This window comes from Cucurbita pepo, chromosome LG17 (assembly GCF_002806865.2).
Source record: "Cucurbita pepo subsp. pepo cultivar mu-cu-16 chromosome LG17, ASM280686v2, whole genome shotgun sequence".
In the NCBI taxonomy this organism is placed as follows: domain Eukaryota; kingdom Viridiplantae; phylum Streptophyta; class Magnoliopsida; order Cucurbitales; family Cucurbitaceae; genus Cucurbita; species Cucurbita pepo.
The window spans coordinates 4,332,775-4,347,434 of NC_036654.1; the positions used below are offsets into that span (position 1 = coordinate 4,332,775).

The 14,660-nt window shown below is 37.2% G+C and overlaps 2 protein-coding genes and 1 non-coding gene across 3 annotated transcripts; 2 read left to right on the forward strand and 1 right to left on the reverse strand.

The window, feature by feature from the left end:
• Window positions 1-195: 195 nt before the first annotated feature.
• On the reverse strand, window positions 196-4,722 carry LOC111778768 (putative leucine-rich repeat receptor-like protein kinase At2g19210). Its single transcript, XM_023658744.1, has 10 exons — window positions 4,650-4,722; window positions 4,031-4,571; window positions 2,535-3,016; window positions 2,324-2,456; window positions 2,156-2,227; window positions 1,302-1,373; window positions 1,143-1,223; window positions 646-1,050; window positions 439-584; window positions 196-320 (listed from the first exon to the last, which is right to left on the reverse strand). The coding sequence occupies exons 1-10, from the start codon at window positions 4,720-4,722 to the stop codon at window positions 196-198; spliced, it is 2,130 nt and encodes a 709-aa protein (XP_023514512.1).
• A 1,859-nt stretch (window positions 4,723-6,581) lies between these two features.
• On the forward strand, window positions 6,582-6,659 carry TRNAQ-UUG. Its single transcript has one exon. It is a non-coding gene; the product is annotated as a tRNA-Gln (tRNA).
• A 4,761-nt stretch (window positions 6,660-11,420) lies between these two features.
• On the forward strand, window positions 11,421-14,446 carry LOC111778769 (protein CHUP1, chloroplastic). The gene is made up of 5 exons (XM_023658745.1): window positions 11,421-11,969; window positions 12,065-12,300; window positions 12,371-12,495; window positions 12,677-13,456; window positions 13,547-14,446. The coding sequence occupies exons 2-5, from the start codon at window positions 12,153-12,155 to the stop codon at window positions 14,444-14,446; spliced, it is 1,953 nt and encodes a 650-aa protein (XP_023514513.1). The 5' UTR covers window positions 11,421-11,969; window positions 12,065-12,152.
• The last annotated feature ends 214 nt before the right edge of the window (window positions 14,447-14,660 follow it).

Below are 14,660 nucleotides of genomic sequence, written 5' to 3' on the forward strand. Positions count from 1 at the left end.
ATAAAGGCCTCGTACCAAATGGAGATGTATTCCTTACTTACGAAGAAATTCATGAACTGAGTTTATGTTCAAAGTGGACAATATTATACTATTGTAGAGAGAGGAGGAGGAGGAGGAGGAGGAGGAGGAGGAGGAGGACAATATCTGGAAACCTCTCCCTAGCAATACATAACGAGCCAAAACGGACAATATCTGCTAGCGGTGAGCTTGATCTATTACACCGTTTGTGAAGATGTTTGAATGAAAACTGATCACACCTTCAGCTGCATCCATAGCTATTCGTAGTCTATCTTCCCAACTCATGACTCCTGAACCCATCTCTGCATATTCAATGAAAAGCAAGTAGAAAACCTCAAATTTTCATTCTTTTAAACTGAAATGGATCTAAGATTTTCAATACAACTTGTTTCAAATCTTTGGTAAATGCAGGAAGCTTACCAGAAAGGCACTGTCCTAAGCTCCCGTTGGCCATATACTCATAAACGAGGCCAAGGTGAGTTCCTTCGTTCAAGTACCCTACAAGGCTTGTCAAGTTCCTGTGGTGAACACTAAGAAGTGTGGTAACCTGCATGAAAAAGTAGCATCTTTTTAGTCTTATAAACAACTGTGAGCTAACTTTTTTATGAGAATATCCAAATAGTACACTCCTCTGCTTTAAATTGATCGTTGCCTTGTATTGCTGATGGAGCTACCATCTTCACAGCCACTTGAATATCATCAACCAACCCATTGTAAACCGCTCCAAAGCTACCTCTACCAAGAATCTTCTCAAAATTGTTGGTCATTTTCACAACTTCAGAATAAGTAAACTGCTGCCTTCTAGTTTCCAATGAACTGCTACCAACCTCCAAGACCTCTTTATCTTGTTCTTTCCTTTTAGTTCTAGCTATACAAAAGACAGCCCCTGCAATGGCGGCAATGGCAAGCACGCCTCCGACCGATGCTACTACTGGAATGATGAACTTGTTCTTCTCCTTATGTTTCTCCTCTTCCTGCTTTCCAGTGCATTGAACTAAAGAATTTGCTTCTAGATTTGGATTACCTTTCATGCTGTCATGATTAGATTTTCATAAGCTGACATGTTAGACTTACGGTTTTGAATTGAAAATTATTTGTAAGTTATGATGTTCCAAGAAAGAGACCGTAATGATAGTGAGCTATCATTGAATCTTCTTATGAGTTCAGGTGGAAGTGGACATGAGAGATTGTTGTTCTCCAAGTTTCTGGGAATAGACAAAAGAATTTCAATCATCCGACAAACTGCTTGGTTCTTTGACTTTTTTTCAGCTGAAGTAACTTACAGAACTTTGAGGTTTGACAGTTTTGATAGAGCATCTGGCAGTTCTCCTGTTAAACTGTTGTTTGACAAGTCCCTGAGATTCAAACTCAATTTGTTGTAATTGGTTTTAAGATTATAATGTAACGGCCCAAACCTATTGCAAGTAGATATTGTCCTTTTTGAGTTTTTCATCTCGATCTTCCCCTTTAAGGTTTTTAAAAAGCGTCTGCTAGGGATAGGTCTCCACATGCTTATATAAAGAATGCTTTGTTCTCCTTCCCAACCGATGTGAGATCTCACAATCCACCCCCCTTTAGGGCTCAACGTCCTCGCTGTTACACTGCCTCGTGTCTATCCCCCTTCGGAGCTCAACCTCCTCGCTGCCACCTCGCTTGGTGTCTGGCTCTGATATTATTTGTAACATCCCAAGCCTACTGCTAGTAGATATTGTTCTTTTGGGCTTTCTTTTTTGGGCTTCCCCGTAAGGATTTTAAAATGCGTCTGCTAGGGAGAGATTTCCACACCCTTATAAAAAATGCTTCGTTCTCCTCTCCAACTGATGTGGGATCTCACAATCCACCCCCTTCGGGGCCTAGTGTCCTCACTGTCACAAGACTGTCCACCCCCTTTGGGGCTCAGCCTCCTCGTTGGTACATCGCTTGGTGTCTAGTTCTTATACCATTTGTAATGTCTGAAGCCCACTGCTAGCATATATTTTCCTCTTTTGGCTTCCCCTCAAGGTTTTTAAAACGCATTTACTAGGGAGAGGTTTCCACACCCTTATAAAGAATGCTTCGGTCTCCTCCCCAACCGTTGTGGGATCTCATAAACAATGAAGATTCCAGTTTAGTTATCATTTAAAGGAGAGATACTTACAGAGTTTCTAAGGCTGTTAGATCAGAGATATCAGGAGATATGTCACCTGTCAAACCACTTGATGACAAGTTCCTGCAAGATTGATATCAGTTCATTCATCTCAACATGTTCTGTTGGATAGAAAACTTAAACGATAAGGTAACTTTGTAAACAAAGCATGCTACTCACAGTGATGTGATTCTTGGGATTGACTCATTGGTACAACCTACACCACTCCAAGGATATGCTCTGGGGATACATGGATCTCCTTCCCAATCTTTCATCACTCCATAAATTGACTTTATTTTCCTCATTGCATCCACTATATTCAGTACAACCCATTCATGAAATCATCAAACAAGTTCAAATTTCAGTACCCCAGAAAGTTAAATCAACGTACCATCTCCTTGATCTGATTCTAATTCTGAGACTTGAATTTGGTAATAAACTTCTAATCCATTGATGATTGGAGGAAGTGTTGAATTCTCAGTTCGAAAGAATGAAAATTTGTGTTGCTTTTGAGGGAATCCCAATGGTTTAGTGCTATAAATGCTGCTTGTATACAAGTAATCAGGAACAATAGGTCCACTCCAATATTCCCCATTATGACTGATGTTGAAGCCTCTGAATTGTTTAGGTTGAAGCTCTACTAACTCAGCAAAGTGAAGATATATATAATACTGAGTATTTTCATCATCTGATTCCCACCAAAGTTCAATAGATTGAGTTGCATTCTTTGGGGTTATGGCAGTTCCCATGACAATGGCTGCTGGATGATGCAGGGTGTGGTCCTTGGCATCTATAGTATGAGAGGTATTTAATTGTCTGAAGTTCTGGCCATTGAAAGGACTCCAAATTCGATCGAAAACATCGTAAGGGTACCTGAAACGATGGCACAGACTCTAAAAGAAGAAAGGTAATAGCCTAAGCCCACCGCTAGCCGATATTTCTCTTTTAGCTTTCCCTCAAACTTTTTAAAATGCTTTCACCTCTTATAAAGAATGTTCGTTTTCCTCCCCAGCCGATATAGGATCTCACCATCTACCCCCTTCAAGGCTTAGCCTCCTTGTTGGCACATTGCCCAAAACCTGACTCTGATACTATTTGTAATAGCTCAAGCCCACCATTAGCTGGTATTGTACTCTTTGAGCTTTCCCTTTTGGGCTTACCTTCAAGGTTTTTAAACTGCATCTACTACGGAGAGGTTTCCACACCCTCATAAAAAATGTTTCGTTCTCCTCCCCAATCGATGTGAGATCTCACAATCCACCCCCCTTTGAGGCTCAGCTTCCTTATTGGCACATCGCCTGGAACCTGACTCTGATACCGTTTGTAACAGTCCAAGCCCACCGCTAGCACATATTGTCTTCTTTGAGCTTTACCTTGAGGGGAGGGTTTTTAAAACGCATCTGATAGGGAGAGGTTGCCCAAGCCCACCACTAGTAGATATATCCTCTTTGGGTTTTCCCTTTCAGGCTCACCTCAAAGTTTTTAAAACGCGTTTACTAAGGAGAGGTTTCCATACTCTTATAAAGAATGATTCGTTCCCCTCTCCAACCGATATGGGATCTCACAATCCACCCTCCTTTCAAGGCTCAACCTCCTCTTTGAGTTTTTCCTTCTGGGCCTCCTCTCAAGGTTTTTAAAACGCGTCTGCTAGAGAGAGGTTTCCACACCCTTATAAACAATGTTTCGTTCTCCTCTCCAACCGATGTGGGATCTCACAATCCACCCTCTTTTGGGCCCAGCGTTCTCACTGACACTCGTTCATCTCTCCAATTGATGTGGGATCTAACAATCCACCCCATTCAGAACCCAGCATCCTCGCTAGCACTCGTTCCTCTCTCCAATCGATGCACAATAGCTAGCAAAGTTGATGAATCAATAAGAACTCACCTGTATGATACATTCGTTACTGACCCCATGTCCAAACGAACAAAATTCAAGAAGGATCCAAACTGAATTGGGTAAGATTCATGAGGTAAAGGTCTAAACTCCAAAGCAGAGATGAAAGGTGTTCCATTTCCTGTATTAATCAAACAGATTTGCACTCTATTTGCTGATGGAATATGTATAATTTCTTTGTAGGTCTCAACATATTCAAACAAATTCTCCACTTTAACCCACAAGCTATCTCCAAAGTAGAGTTCAAAGATTGGTAAGCTACTCAACCCATCATAATTTCCATACAAGAAGCTTGCTCGAATCAAGTACTTCCTTTCACTGATAATATTGCTAATATTGTAGCAGTTCCTGATGCCTTGAGGAAAGCTTCTAAGGGACTGTAGTTGTCTATCAAATAAGCTTTTGAATGTTGAGTTTATGCTCTGGCTTTCACCACTGTTTATGTAAGCTGCATCTGACATGTAGTTTATGTTTGTCTTTGATTCTTTGTATCTTGAGTTTGCTGGTAATCCACAATCCAAGCTTATAAAACCTGAGAGATTATATGAGCCAAAGAGAGTTTAAAGAATGTTTATGCAGATTTTGTAGTGATATGAAGAACAGGATTTACCTGATTGATCTTGAGCTTGAACAGCTAGTACAAGAGCTAGAGAAACCAGTAAGCATCTTGTTCTTGTGTTCATCATCTGTCTTAGGAGTTTCTCTCAGATTTGGTGCAGATATGAATTCTGATTGGTTGTCAGCATAAACTGAAGGTATATTGTTGCAAATCAATCTAAATGGTTTGCTTATGTTTTAGCAGTTGACTTTGGACTTGGCCATCTATTTGAATATAGACAGTGGACAGAGAATATCTACCCAAACATCTGCATCATTATGTTTTAGCAGTTGACTTGGACTTGGCCTGGTTTTCCATTGAATAAGAATAAATGTTTAAAGGTCAACTGTGTGGGTTTATAAGTTCGGTAAGTCATCGTTAGTGGATATTGTCTTTTTTGAGTTTTTTCTTCTAAGCTTCGTTTTAAAATGTGTTTAAGAGGCTTCCACACCCTTGTAAAGAGTACTTCATTCCCTTCTCCAAGGGATGTGGGATCTCGGAATCCACCCCTTGGGGTCCAACGTTCTCACTGGCACACTGCCCGATGTCTGGCTTTGATGCCATTTGTAACAGACCAAGCCCACAGCTAGTAAATATTGTCCTCCTTGGACTTTCTCTTCTAGACTTCTCCTCAAAATTTTAAAACATGTCTACTAGAGAGGTTTCTACACCCTTATAAGGAGGGTTTCGTTCCCTCTCCAACCAAGGTGGGATCTCATAGTTGTCGATTACGTAGATGAACTCATACTTAACAAAATTTGAATTCTCCACCGAATGGCTGACCATCGATTATTAGCGATTTCGACTTCCATACAGGTGAGATACAGCCTACCATTCGAATTGAAGATAATTGTTCCTTACCCTTGAATGATAGAACTATTGAGATTCTCATAGATAGTGTGATCATGTCATGTCATCAGGTGTCGAATCCAAATTTCAAATCCGAGACATAGATCATAACAACTTTTTTTCTTAATTATTTTCCTGTTTAAAGAATACACTTGAAACTTTCAAAAGTTTCATTAATACTCTTTAATTCTTTTTTAAAAAACTTGAAAAAGACCCTTAAACCTTATGTAAAAGTTAAAAGACATCATTTTCGTTGGTATCACATTTCACCAATAATAAAGGTGTATGGTTCGACTTTGAATCCGGCGACTTGGGTTTGACTCTTAGTAGGACTTTCACCTTTAGAGTAGTGGTGTGGAGTGATAAGTACTTTCAACTTTGAATCCAGTGGTTCAACTCTAAGACCTTCATCTTTTAGAGTTACTCAATGATACAGGTGTGTGGTTCTATCGTGTTGAATCTCATTTTGTTATTTTTTTTCTTTTTATTATTAAGTTATAATAAATCTTTATTTTGTCTTGCCTTTTCTTTTTTTTATCTAGTCTTTTATCTGATCGACCCAAATTTATAAATCCAATAAAAATTGAAATGCTCGTGGGTGAATATTTCCTTAGGACATAGACTTTCAATCCAGCGACCTGGGTTCGAATTCGGTTGGACTATCACCTTTTGGTTAGCACTCTAGACTTTGAATCTAACGGCCTAGGTTCGACTCTAGGATTTTCACCTTTTAGAGTTACTCAATGATAAAGGCGTGTGGTTCTATGGTATAGTTGTTAGCACTCTGGAAGGTTCTATGGTATATTTGTTAGCACCCTGGACTTTGAATCACTCTCGGTAGGACCTTCACCTTTTAGAGTTACTCAATGACAAATGTGTGTAGTTCTATGGTGTAGTGCGCACTTGGGTTTAATTCTTGGTAGGACCTTTACCTTTTCTAGAGTTACTCAATGATAAATGTGTGTGGTTCTATGGTGGAGTGGTTAACACTTTGGATTTTGAATAGAGTGACTTGGGTTTGAGTCCCCTTGGACTTAGTATCAACTCTCGATAGGACTATTCACCTTTTAGAGTTACTCAATGATAAATATTTGTGGTTCTATGGTGTAGTGGTTAGCACTTTGGACTTTGAATCCAACGACTTGGGTTTGGGTTCAACTCCCAATAGGACCTCTTCTATGGTAGTATATTGGTTAGCAGATTTTGCCCCATAAATGTGTGGTTCTATGGTATAGTGGCAAAACTGGGGTTCCACTCTCCCGGACCCTTCACCTTTTAGAGTTAAACATTTGTGGCTCTAGAGTGTAGTAGTGGTTAGCACTAGGGTTCTCCCGGACCCTTCACCTTTTAGAGTTAAATATTTGTGGTTCTATGGTTTAGTTGTTAGCACTCTGGACTTTGAATCTAGCATCCAACGGGTTTGACTTTTGGTAGGACCTATATGGTATAGTAGTTGTGTCTAGTTCTATGGTTTAGTGGCGACCTGGATCCCTCCACCTTTTAAAGTTATTCAATGATAAATGTATGTGGTGCTATAGTGTAGTGGCGACCTGGGTTCGACTCTTAATAGAACCCTTCACCTTTTATCTTAAAGGTGTGATGTAAAGTGTATTTCAATTTCAATATTAAAGGTATGTGGTTCTACGGTGTAGTAGACTTTGAATTCAGTGAACTGGGTTCTACTTGTGGTATGACCTTCACCGATCTTAGGATTACTCAATCATAAGACATGTGAGCGACATGGGTTCTACTCATGTAGGACGTTCACCCTTTTTAGAATTAGTGAGTGAGAGGTGTTTTTAGGGTTGTATGGAATCATTGGTTTTGAATCCAATTTGAACCTTTGATGGTAGACCAAGCTAACTAAGCTTGAACCCTAACATTTAAGTTGGATCAAACTCCAAATGACATCAAAATTGTTAATATTTTATTTAAAAAATATCTTTAAATTTTCAAATTTGGTAACCCTTTCAACTGTAATTTGGTAACCCTTTCAAAAATTCTCCTCCACTTAAATTAGACATCGTCTCCAATGACTTTCTTTTGGACACAATCACATTGTTGATTGTGGCAACTGGCACTCTCGAAATAGTGGCCTAGGTTCAACTTGTGATGGTAGGAACCACGGACCTTTACAATGGTATGATATTGTCCACTTTTAAGGTTAGCAACTTCTTTGTTCGACACTTAAGGATTGTATTGACACGACTAAGTTAAGGGCATGACTCTAATACCATGTTAGGAATCACATACCTCTATAACCGTATGATATTGTCTACTTTAAGCATAAGCTCTCATGACTTTACTTTTGATTTTCCCACAATGCTTCATACTATTGGAGATACGGTTTATTTCCTTACTTATAAATCCATGATCGTATTCTTAATTAGCCCATGTGAGACTCCTTATCCTCAACAAAGTGTAATGGTGAGTACTCTAGATTATCCTTAATTAGCCAAGCTGACTGGCTCAGTCCATTATTTATTCACTAAATTCGATATAGATCATCATTTTGAAGATGAGTCAACTTGTTTGGGCCATATTAAATCGACTTAATCTAAGCTCAAACAGTACCTCGAGTCCATTGGCTAACCAACGATAATGGTAAGGACGAGTTTTAGAGTTAATGTTAAGGTTGGATTTCAGGATAGGACGAGACTTAATGCTAACTTTGGGTTTTAGGGTTGTGTTCAATTTTGAATAAATTTGTTTTGGATGCGTAGTACTTCCCTACACACGATCCACACGTGTGAGTGTGAGTCTCCTTGCGGTTCGCACCCTCTCGACCCATCATAGTCAGGCTACTTGTTCATAGTTGGACGTCTAGAGGATAACAAAACCCCAAGTATAATGTGAGGCATGATGATGATCATCATCATAGTGTACGTGTCCGTTCTCATCATCATAAATGAGAAAGTAACCCAATGTATATGAACACACAATATGCAATAGATCCCTATAATTTTCATCTTTGAATTATTGTGACACAACCCTATACATTATTCACACATTACCCTAGGTGACATGCATTTATTTACTTTCATACGTTCATCATTAACATCATCATGATAAATACATGCACATCATCTTAATATGGAATATCATCATATTAAGTCATTTCGTCATCATATATCTTACGTCATTATGTTATCATGCATCATCATTATCATATAATCATCATGTATATCATTATGTGAATATTATTTCATGTTACTTGGATCGTAAAGACAATTTAAAAAAAGAATTTAACCATCTCCAAACTTTTCCTTTTCTCTGTATTTACTCTTTTTTTTTCTTTAATTTTGTTTACAATTACCCTTACACCAAATTTAGTAGATTCTTATTTATTTAATTTTTTTAATAGTTACTAATCCTGACATAATTTCTTTAAGAACTAATATAAAATTCTTGATGTTTAATTTCTAACTCAAAGCTAAATAATTACGGGGTAGATCTTATTATAACTTATTGTGCTTTTCTAGAAACGAAATTATAATAAAAGAAAAAGAAGATTTGAGATATAAGTTGATAAAAGAAAATGAAGATCCAAGATATAACTTATAGTAACAAATTGAGACAACTATGTTCAGATAAATTTGCTACATCTATTTTGATATAAACCAAGAGACATCAATCATACAATATGCTTCAATGAAGATGTGAAAAAAATATTGTTGAAATTATCAAAAGATATTTCAATTCATGCCACATTGAGGAATAATGAAGTTTCATGACATAAATTTTGGGTGGATTACAATTTAGAGTAATTTAGAGTTATTGTATTTCATTAATGTATTTTAAGACTTTTTATTTACTTTGGGTTACAATTACATAATGGTTAATTATGGCCATTGAGTATGAATGCCTTCGATAGTTGGCTATATAAAGCCATGTATGTTGTATTTGTGAGCAGACTTGGAAAATATAGTAAAAGAAGCATTTGTGCTTTTCTTTAGCCAATGGCTAAGTTTCTTTGCAATTCTATGTAGTTTAGATTGCATGTAGAATCATTCAAGCTCGACATGATCAATCTTGCTTGTGGAGTGATTCGAATCTCAAACAAGTGTTCGAGATATTTGATCAACAAGAGTCATTGAAGCTGGACATGATCGATCTTGCTTGTGGAGTGATTCGAATCTCAATCAAGTGTTCTTGCCTTGAGATATTCGATCAACAAGGTAATCCGAATCTTACACTCCTTGTAGTGATTCCTTAACATATCATTTGGTATCAGAGCTTCAGGCTCAAGATCGGATATATGTTTTCTTTGCGTTTCTTCTCAATTTGATTTTTATTTATTTATATCTTTTTAGTTTTTTAATCAACCCAGAGTTCAAAATTCAATCTTTGCTCTATTTAAAATTTTGAGAGGTGAGAATGAGAGCTTCATTTGTGTAAATGAGTGTAAAAAGAGTGGACTAAAATTCCTTGAGTGTATACGCGTGAGAGAGTGTTGTGAGGTCCTTCGTATTTCCATAACTTATTTTTTGCAGCAAAATTTCACAAATAGATTCGAGGACGAATTCTCTTGAAGAAGTGAAGAATGATATGAACCAAAAGACATCAATCATACAATATGCTTCAATGAAGATGTGAAGAAAATATTGTTGAAATTATCAAAAGAAATTTCAATTCATGCCACATTGAAGAAGGATGAAGTTTCGTGATATAAATTTTGGGTAGATTACAATTTAGAATAATTTAGAGTTATTGTATTTCATTAATGTATTTAAGACTTTTTATTTACTTTAGTTACAATTACACAGCGTTAATTATGGCCATTAAATATGAATGTTACAACTCTGGTAACGCCTTTAGTTTGATTTTGAAGCTATATAAAGTCATGTATGTTGTATTTGTAAGCAGACTTGAAAAATATATAAAAGAAGCATTTGTGCTTTTCTTTAACCAATTCTTTAACCAATGGTTAAGTTTCTTTCCAATTCTATATAGTTTAGGTTGCATGTAGAATCATTCAAGCTCGATATAATCAATCTTGCTTGTGGAGTGATTCGAATCTCAATCAAGTGTTCTTGCCTTGAGATATTTGATCAACAAGAATCATTCAAGCTAGACATGATCGATCTTGCTTGTGAAGTGATTCGAATCTCAAACAATATTCTTGCCTTGGCATATTCGATCGACAAGGTAATCCGAATCTTATTCCCCTCGTAGTGATTTCCACATATCATATCTACACGTAAATCTGAGTAAAAGTCATTTTTTGTTTTTCTCTATCGAGGTAAATACGCTATATTTGTTTTTTGGTTATTCTGAGAGAGAGATTGTCTTTTTTGGGTCAATCAAAAGTCTTTGATTCAAAATGCTCAATTATAAAGGTTCAAGTGGTTACCTCCACCAGTTTTTTGGGTTGGGATACTCAATCATACGCGTTCAAGTGGTTAGTCGACTCGACTTTGATTCGAACCCGTTACTCAATGATAAAGCTGTGTGGTACTCAACTTGTATTTGGAATGATATTCAAATGTTAACTTCTCTTTTTTCCTCGACTTTTTTATTTTTTATTTTTAAAAATTAAGTTTTCTTTTTTCATAATTTAATTTATTTTGAAATTTATATTTTCTTTTCTTATCCGATACAGTTGCATTCGTAAACAAAATTTAAAGAGTAAAAATAAAATTTAAAATTTGTTCTTTTTATTTTTTTTTTAAACACATAGGAAAAAATAATAATAATAAGAAAAGAAAGAAAAGCCCAATATTTATAAATTTAATTTTTAATTAAACAAATATTTAGTTATAGTTTACCCTATTTATTCTTGATATATATTATCGATCAAAATATTATAACTTTAAATCTCATATTATCGATATTAATGTAAATTAATAAGAACATATTTCAATTATTTAGATACCAAGATCCTAAAATAAGAATGTTTATCTAATAACAGCCTTCCAATGAAAATAGAGAGGAAATTTGTTGTTATTGCCAAAAAAAAAGGGAGAAAATGAAGAACAAACAGAAAAAGGAGGGAAAATTAGGGAATTTGAAGATTATAGAAAAAGATGGATAAAAAAAAATCCCAAAAACAAAACCCATCTAAATTAAGCACTTCCCTCTAAAAAAAATCCATCTCCTTCCTCATATTCCCCCCTTTCATTCAACTGCTCAAATAGGAATCCATTATGATCCCTTTCTTCCCCTGTTCTTCCCTGTTCTTCCCCTGTTCTTCCCCTGTTCCATCAACCAAATCCTTCTGGGTTAGACCCTTCTTCAAGTTAACATCACGCCATCACATAACCATTAAAGACGACGACCACGACGACGAAAACGAATAAAGGAAGCAAAAAGGGATTCTGTATTGGAATTTTCTACGATGGGATTTCGTGTTTAATCAGCCTATGACACGAACCAAAAAGCACCCAATAACAAACACATACCGTAGCGATCAGGCAAGCGTCGAAGCATAACTCCCCCACTGATTTCTTGCGTTCCCAAATGCTTTTCTGTTACAAAATCAAAGTAAGCTCCCCACTGATTTCGCCTGATTCTTCTGAATCTGAAATGGGTTTCGGCGGATTTTCCGATGTATTCATTCATTCTTTTGTTTTATACAGATGGAGGATGATGAAGACGACGACCTATGATATCTTCTGGTCATTCAGTTCATCAAGTTCATATTAAATCAAGCGTTCTTCATATTCAATGATGGAGGAGAAGACGGATTTAATGAAGCCTGTGTTGTTCAAATTTGGTGTTGTTCTGGCTATCTCTTTTGCTAGCTTTATGTATTCCCGCTTTAGAATCAGGAACAAAAGACCTTCTCTGGCTCCTCCCTCCTCCAGTTCTTCAGGTTCTTCCATTCAATCTCTTATGCTTCATCAATATATTCTTGAATCATATATTTCACTTGCTTTTAGCAGATGAATGGGGTAATAATAAAGTTGAGTTGGGAACAGGAAGAGGCCATAAACTTGATGATCAAACAATGAAGGTAGCTACAGCAGCAGCATCCTCTAATGCTATTATTCTTGCAGCTGATGCCTATGTGAGTTTGCTGAATTTTGGTAATATGAACAACTTAGAATGTTCAAGAAGTTCAGAAACCAAATTTTGTGTTATGAACCCGAAACCCATTGACATAGGCGATGATTTGTTTTCAGCATGTTGGTCTGTGATTATAGACATAATAAGCTGGCTTCATGTTTTGTGTTTGATATCTTTCTCAGGAAGAAATGTGTATTCAGAAAGCCAATGGTGATGATTCAAATGCTGGTTTCTCCACTGGAAATGATCACATTGTAGATGAAGAAGGGTTGCTTCTCCCAGAGTTTCAGGAACTTGTCAAGCAATTTGATCTTTCTGCAGCAAATGCTGGGTTTTCTCCTAAGAAAAATGCTGGAGCACTGAGGTTGGGGATCGAAACTCCGAAAGCTTATAAAAGGGTCGAGTCGGATGGATATGAACATGAGATCAAACACCTGAAAAGCAAGGTGAAAATGCTTCGAGAAAGGGAGAGAAATCTTGAGGTTCAGCTACTTGAGTATTATGGTCTGAAAGAGCAAGAAACTGCTGTCATGGAGCTCCAAAATAGGCTGAAGATTAACAATATGGAGGCTAAACTTTTCACTCTGAAGATTGAGTCCCTTCAGGCGGATAATCGACGATTAGAATCACAAGTTTCCGACCAAGCAAAATCAGCATCCGACCTCGAGGCTGCAAGAACAACAATTAAGTTTCTCAAGAAAAAACTTAGACATGAAGCAGAACAGAACAGGGAACAGATCGTAAATCTTCAGCAAAGAGTTACTAAGCTGCTTGACCAAGAATGTAAGATAAATGAAAGCACTAAAAATGCCCAAATCAAGCTGCAAAATATTGAAGATTTGGAGAAAGAGATCGAGGAGCTAAAGAAGGCGAATTCGAGATTGCAAAAAGAAAATTCTGATCTCGGTCGGAGACTAGATGCTACTCAGTTCCTTGCAAATTCTATCTTGGAAGACCAAGAAGTATGTTCTTATTGCTACTATAGCTCTTTTACCATTATACAATTGTATGGTGACGAAAAATTTAATGCAATGCCCATCTAATTTATGCAGAAAGAATCACTTAAAGAAGAAAGGGACCGTTTCGCACAAGAAAACGAGACGTTGACGAAGGAAATCGAGCAGCTTCAAGCTCACCGTTGTGCAGATGTTGAAGAGCTAGTCTATCTCCGTTGGATTAATGCTTGCTTAAGATATGAACTGCGGAATTTTCAGCCTGCAGCAGGGAAAACAGCAGCAAGAGACCTAAGCAAAACATTAAGTCCCAAATCCGAGCATAAAGCGAAGAAGCTCATACTCAAATACGCAAATACAGAAGGAATTGAAGGGAAGAGCATTAATCTTACGGATTTTGATTCAGATCAGTGGTCATCCTCGCAAGCTTCCTCTCATACCGATCCTGGAGATTTGGATTATTCAGCTGTTGATTCTCGGTTAACAGCCAAACCAAGTTCAAACAAAATCAAATTCATGAGTAAACTCAGGAGTCTGTTGAGGGGAAAAAGTAATCAACAGAGCTCGGCTTTGTTAGCAGAAAAATCTGCAGCAGCTGTAGGAGATGTTGATTCTCCACGTTACAGTTCAAGTCATTCTACTGGGACCAACGCTACTCGGGCCGATGGACATGGTACTGGATATACAACTCCATCTCAGAATTCATCAAGACGTTCAATGGATTTTCACAGGTTGAATAGCCAAAAGGAAGACGACGTAAAAACTGAGGATTCCCTTAGAAGGAACAGCGATGTTGGCTACATTAACAAGAGATTTGTTTCAGGCAGCGACCGATCGAGCAATTCGTTGTATAGATCTTCAAGTCAGGAAACAGACAAGTCCGACAAGTCCGACAAGTCTGAGAAGTCCGAGTTGTTGAAATATGCTGAAGTGTTGAAAAACAGCAGGGGAGATAAGAACCAATCTCGCCGGAAGGTTGCACCCATGTGTTCAATTTAAACATCGGAAAGCTTATCTAGCTTTCAATGGAGTCATCACCTGTTCCTACACAGTATTTTCTTGAGGGGCTCAGTAGTTAGTGCTAATATACCATACTGTTCATAAAACCTGCTAATGTAATACCATACTGTTCATATGGAAACTTTGTAACATAAATAACTGAATGTTGTGATGTTACTTGTATGAGATCAAACCTAACAAAATTAATCTTATC

Bases quoted from the DNA above. Each gene is read 5' to 3' on its own strand.
- LOC111778769 (XM_023658745.1), top strand. From the start codon at position 12,153: ATGATGGAGGAGAAGACGGATTTAATGAAGCCTGTGTTGTTCAAATTT. The intron at 12,301-12,370 runs GTTCTTCCATTC...TGCTTTTAGCAG, and splicing joins TCCCTCCTCCAGTTCTTCAG to ATGAATGGGGTAATAATAAA. The intron at 13,457-13,546 runs GTATGTTCTTAT...TAATTTATGCAG, and splicing joins CTATCTTGGAAGACCAAGAA to AAAGAATCACTTAAAGAAGA.
- LOC111778768 (XM_023658744.1), bottom strand. From the start codon at position 4,722: ATGAACACAAGAACAAGATGCTTACTGGTTTCTCTAGCTCTTGTACTA. The intron at 2,228-2,323 runs GTGAGTAGCATG...TCAATCTTGCAG, and splicing joins ATCCCAAGAATCACATCACT to GAACTTGTCATCAAGTGGTT. The intron at 1,374-2,155 runs GTAAGTATCTCT...TTTGAATCTCAG, and splicing joins CTAACAGCCTTAGAAACTCT to GGACTTGTCAAACAACAGTT.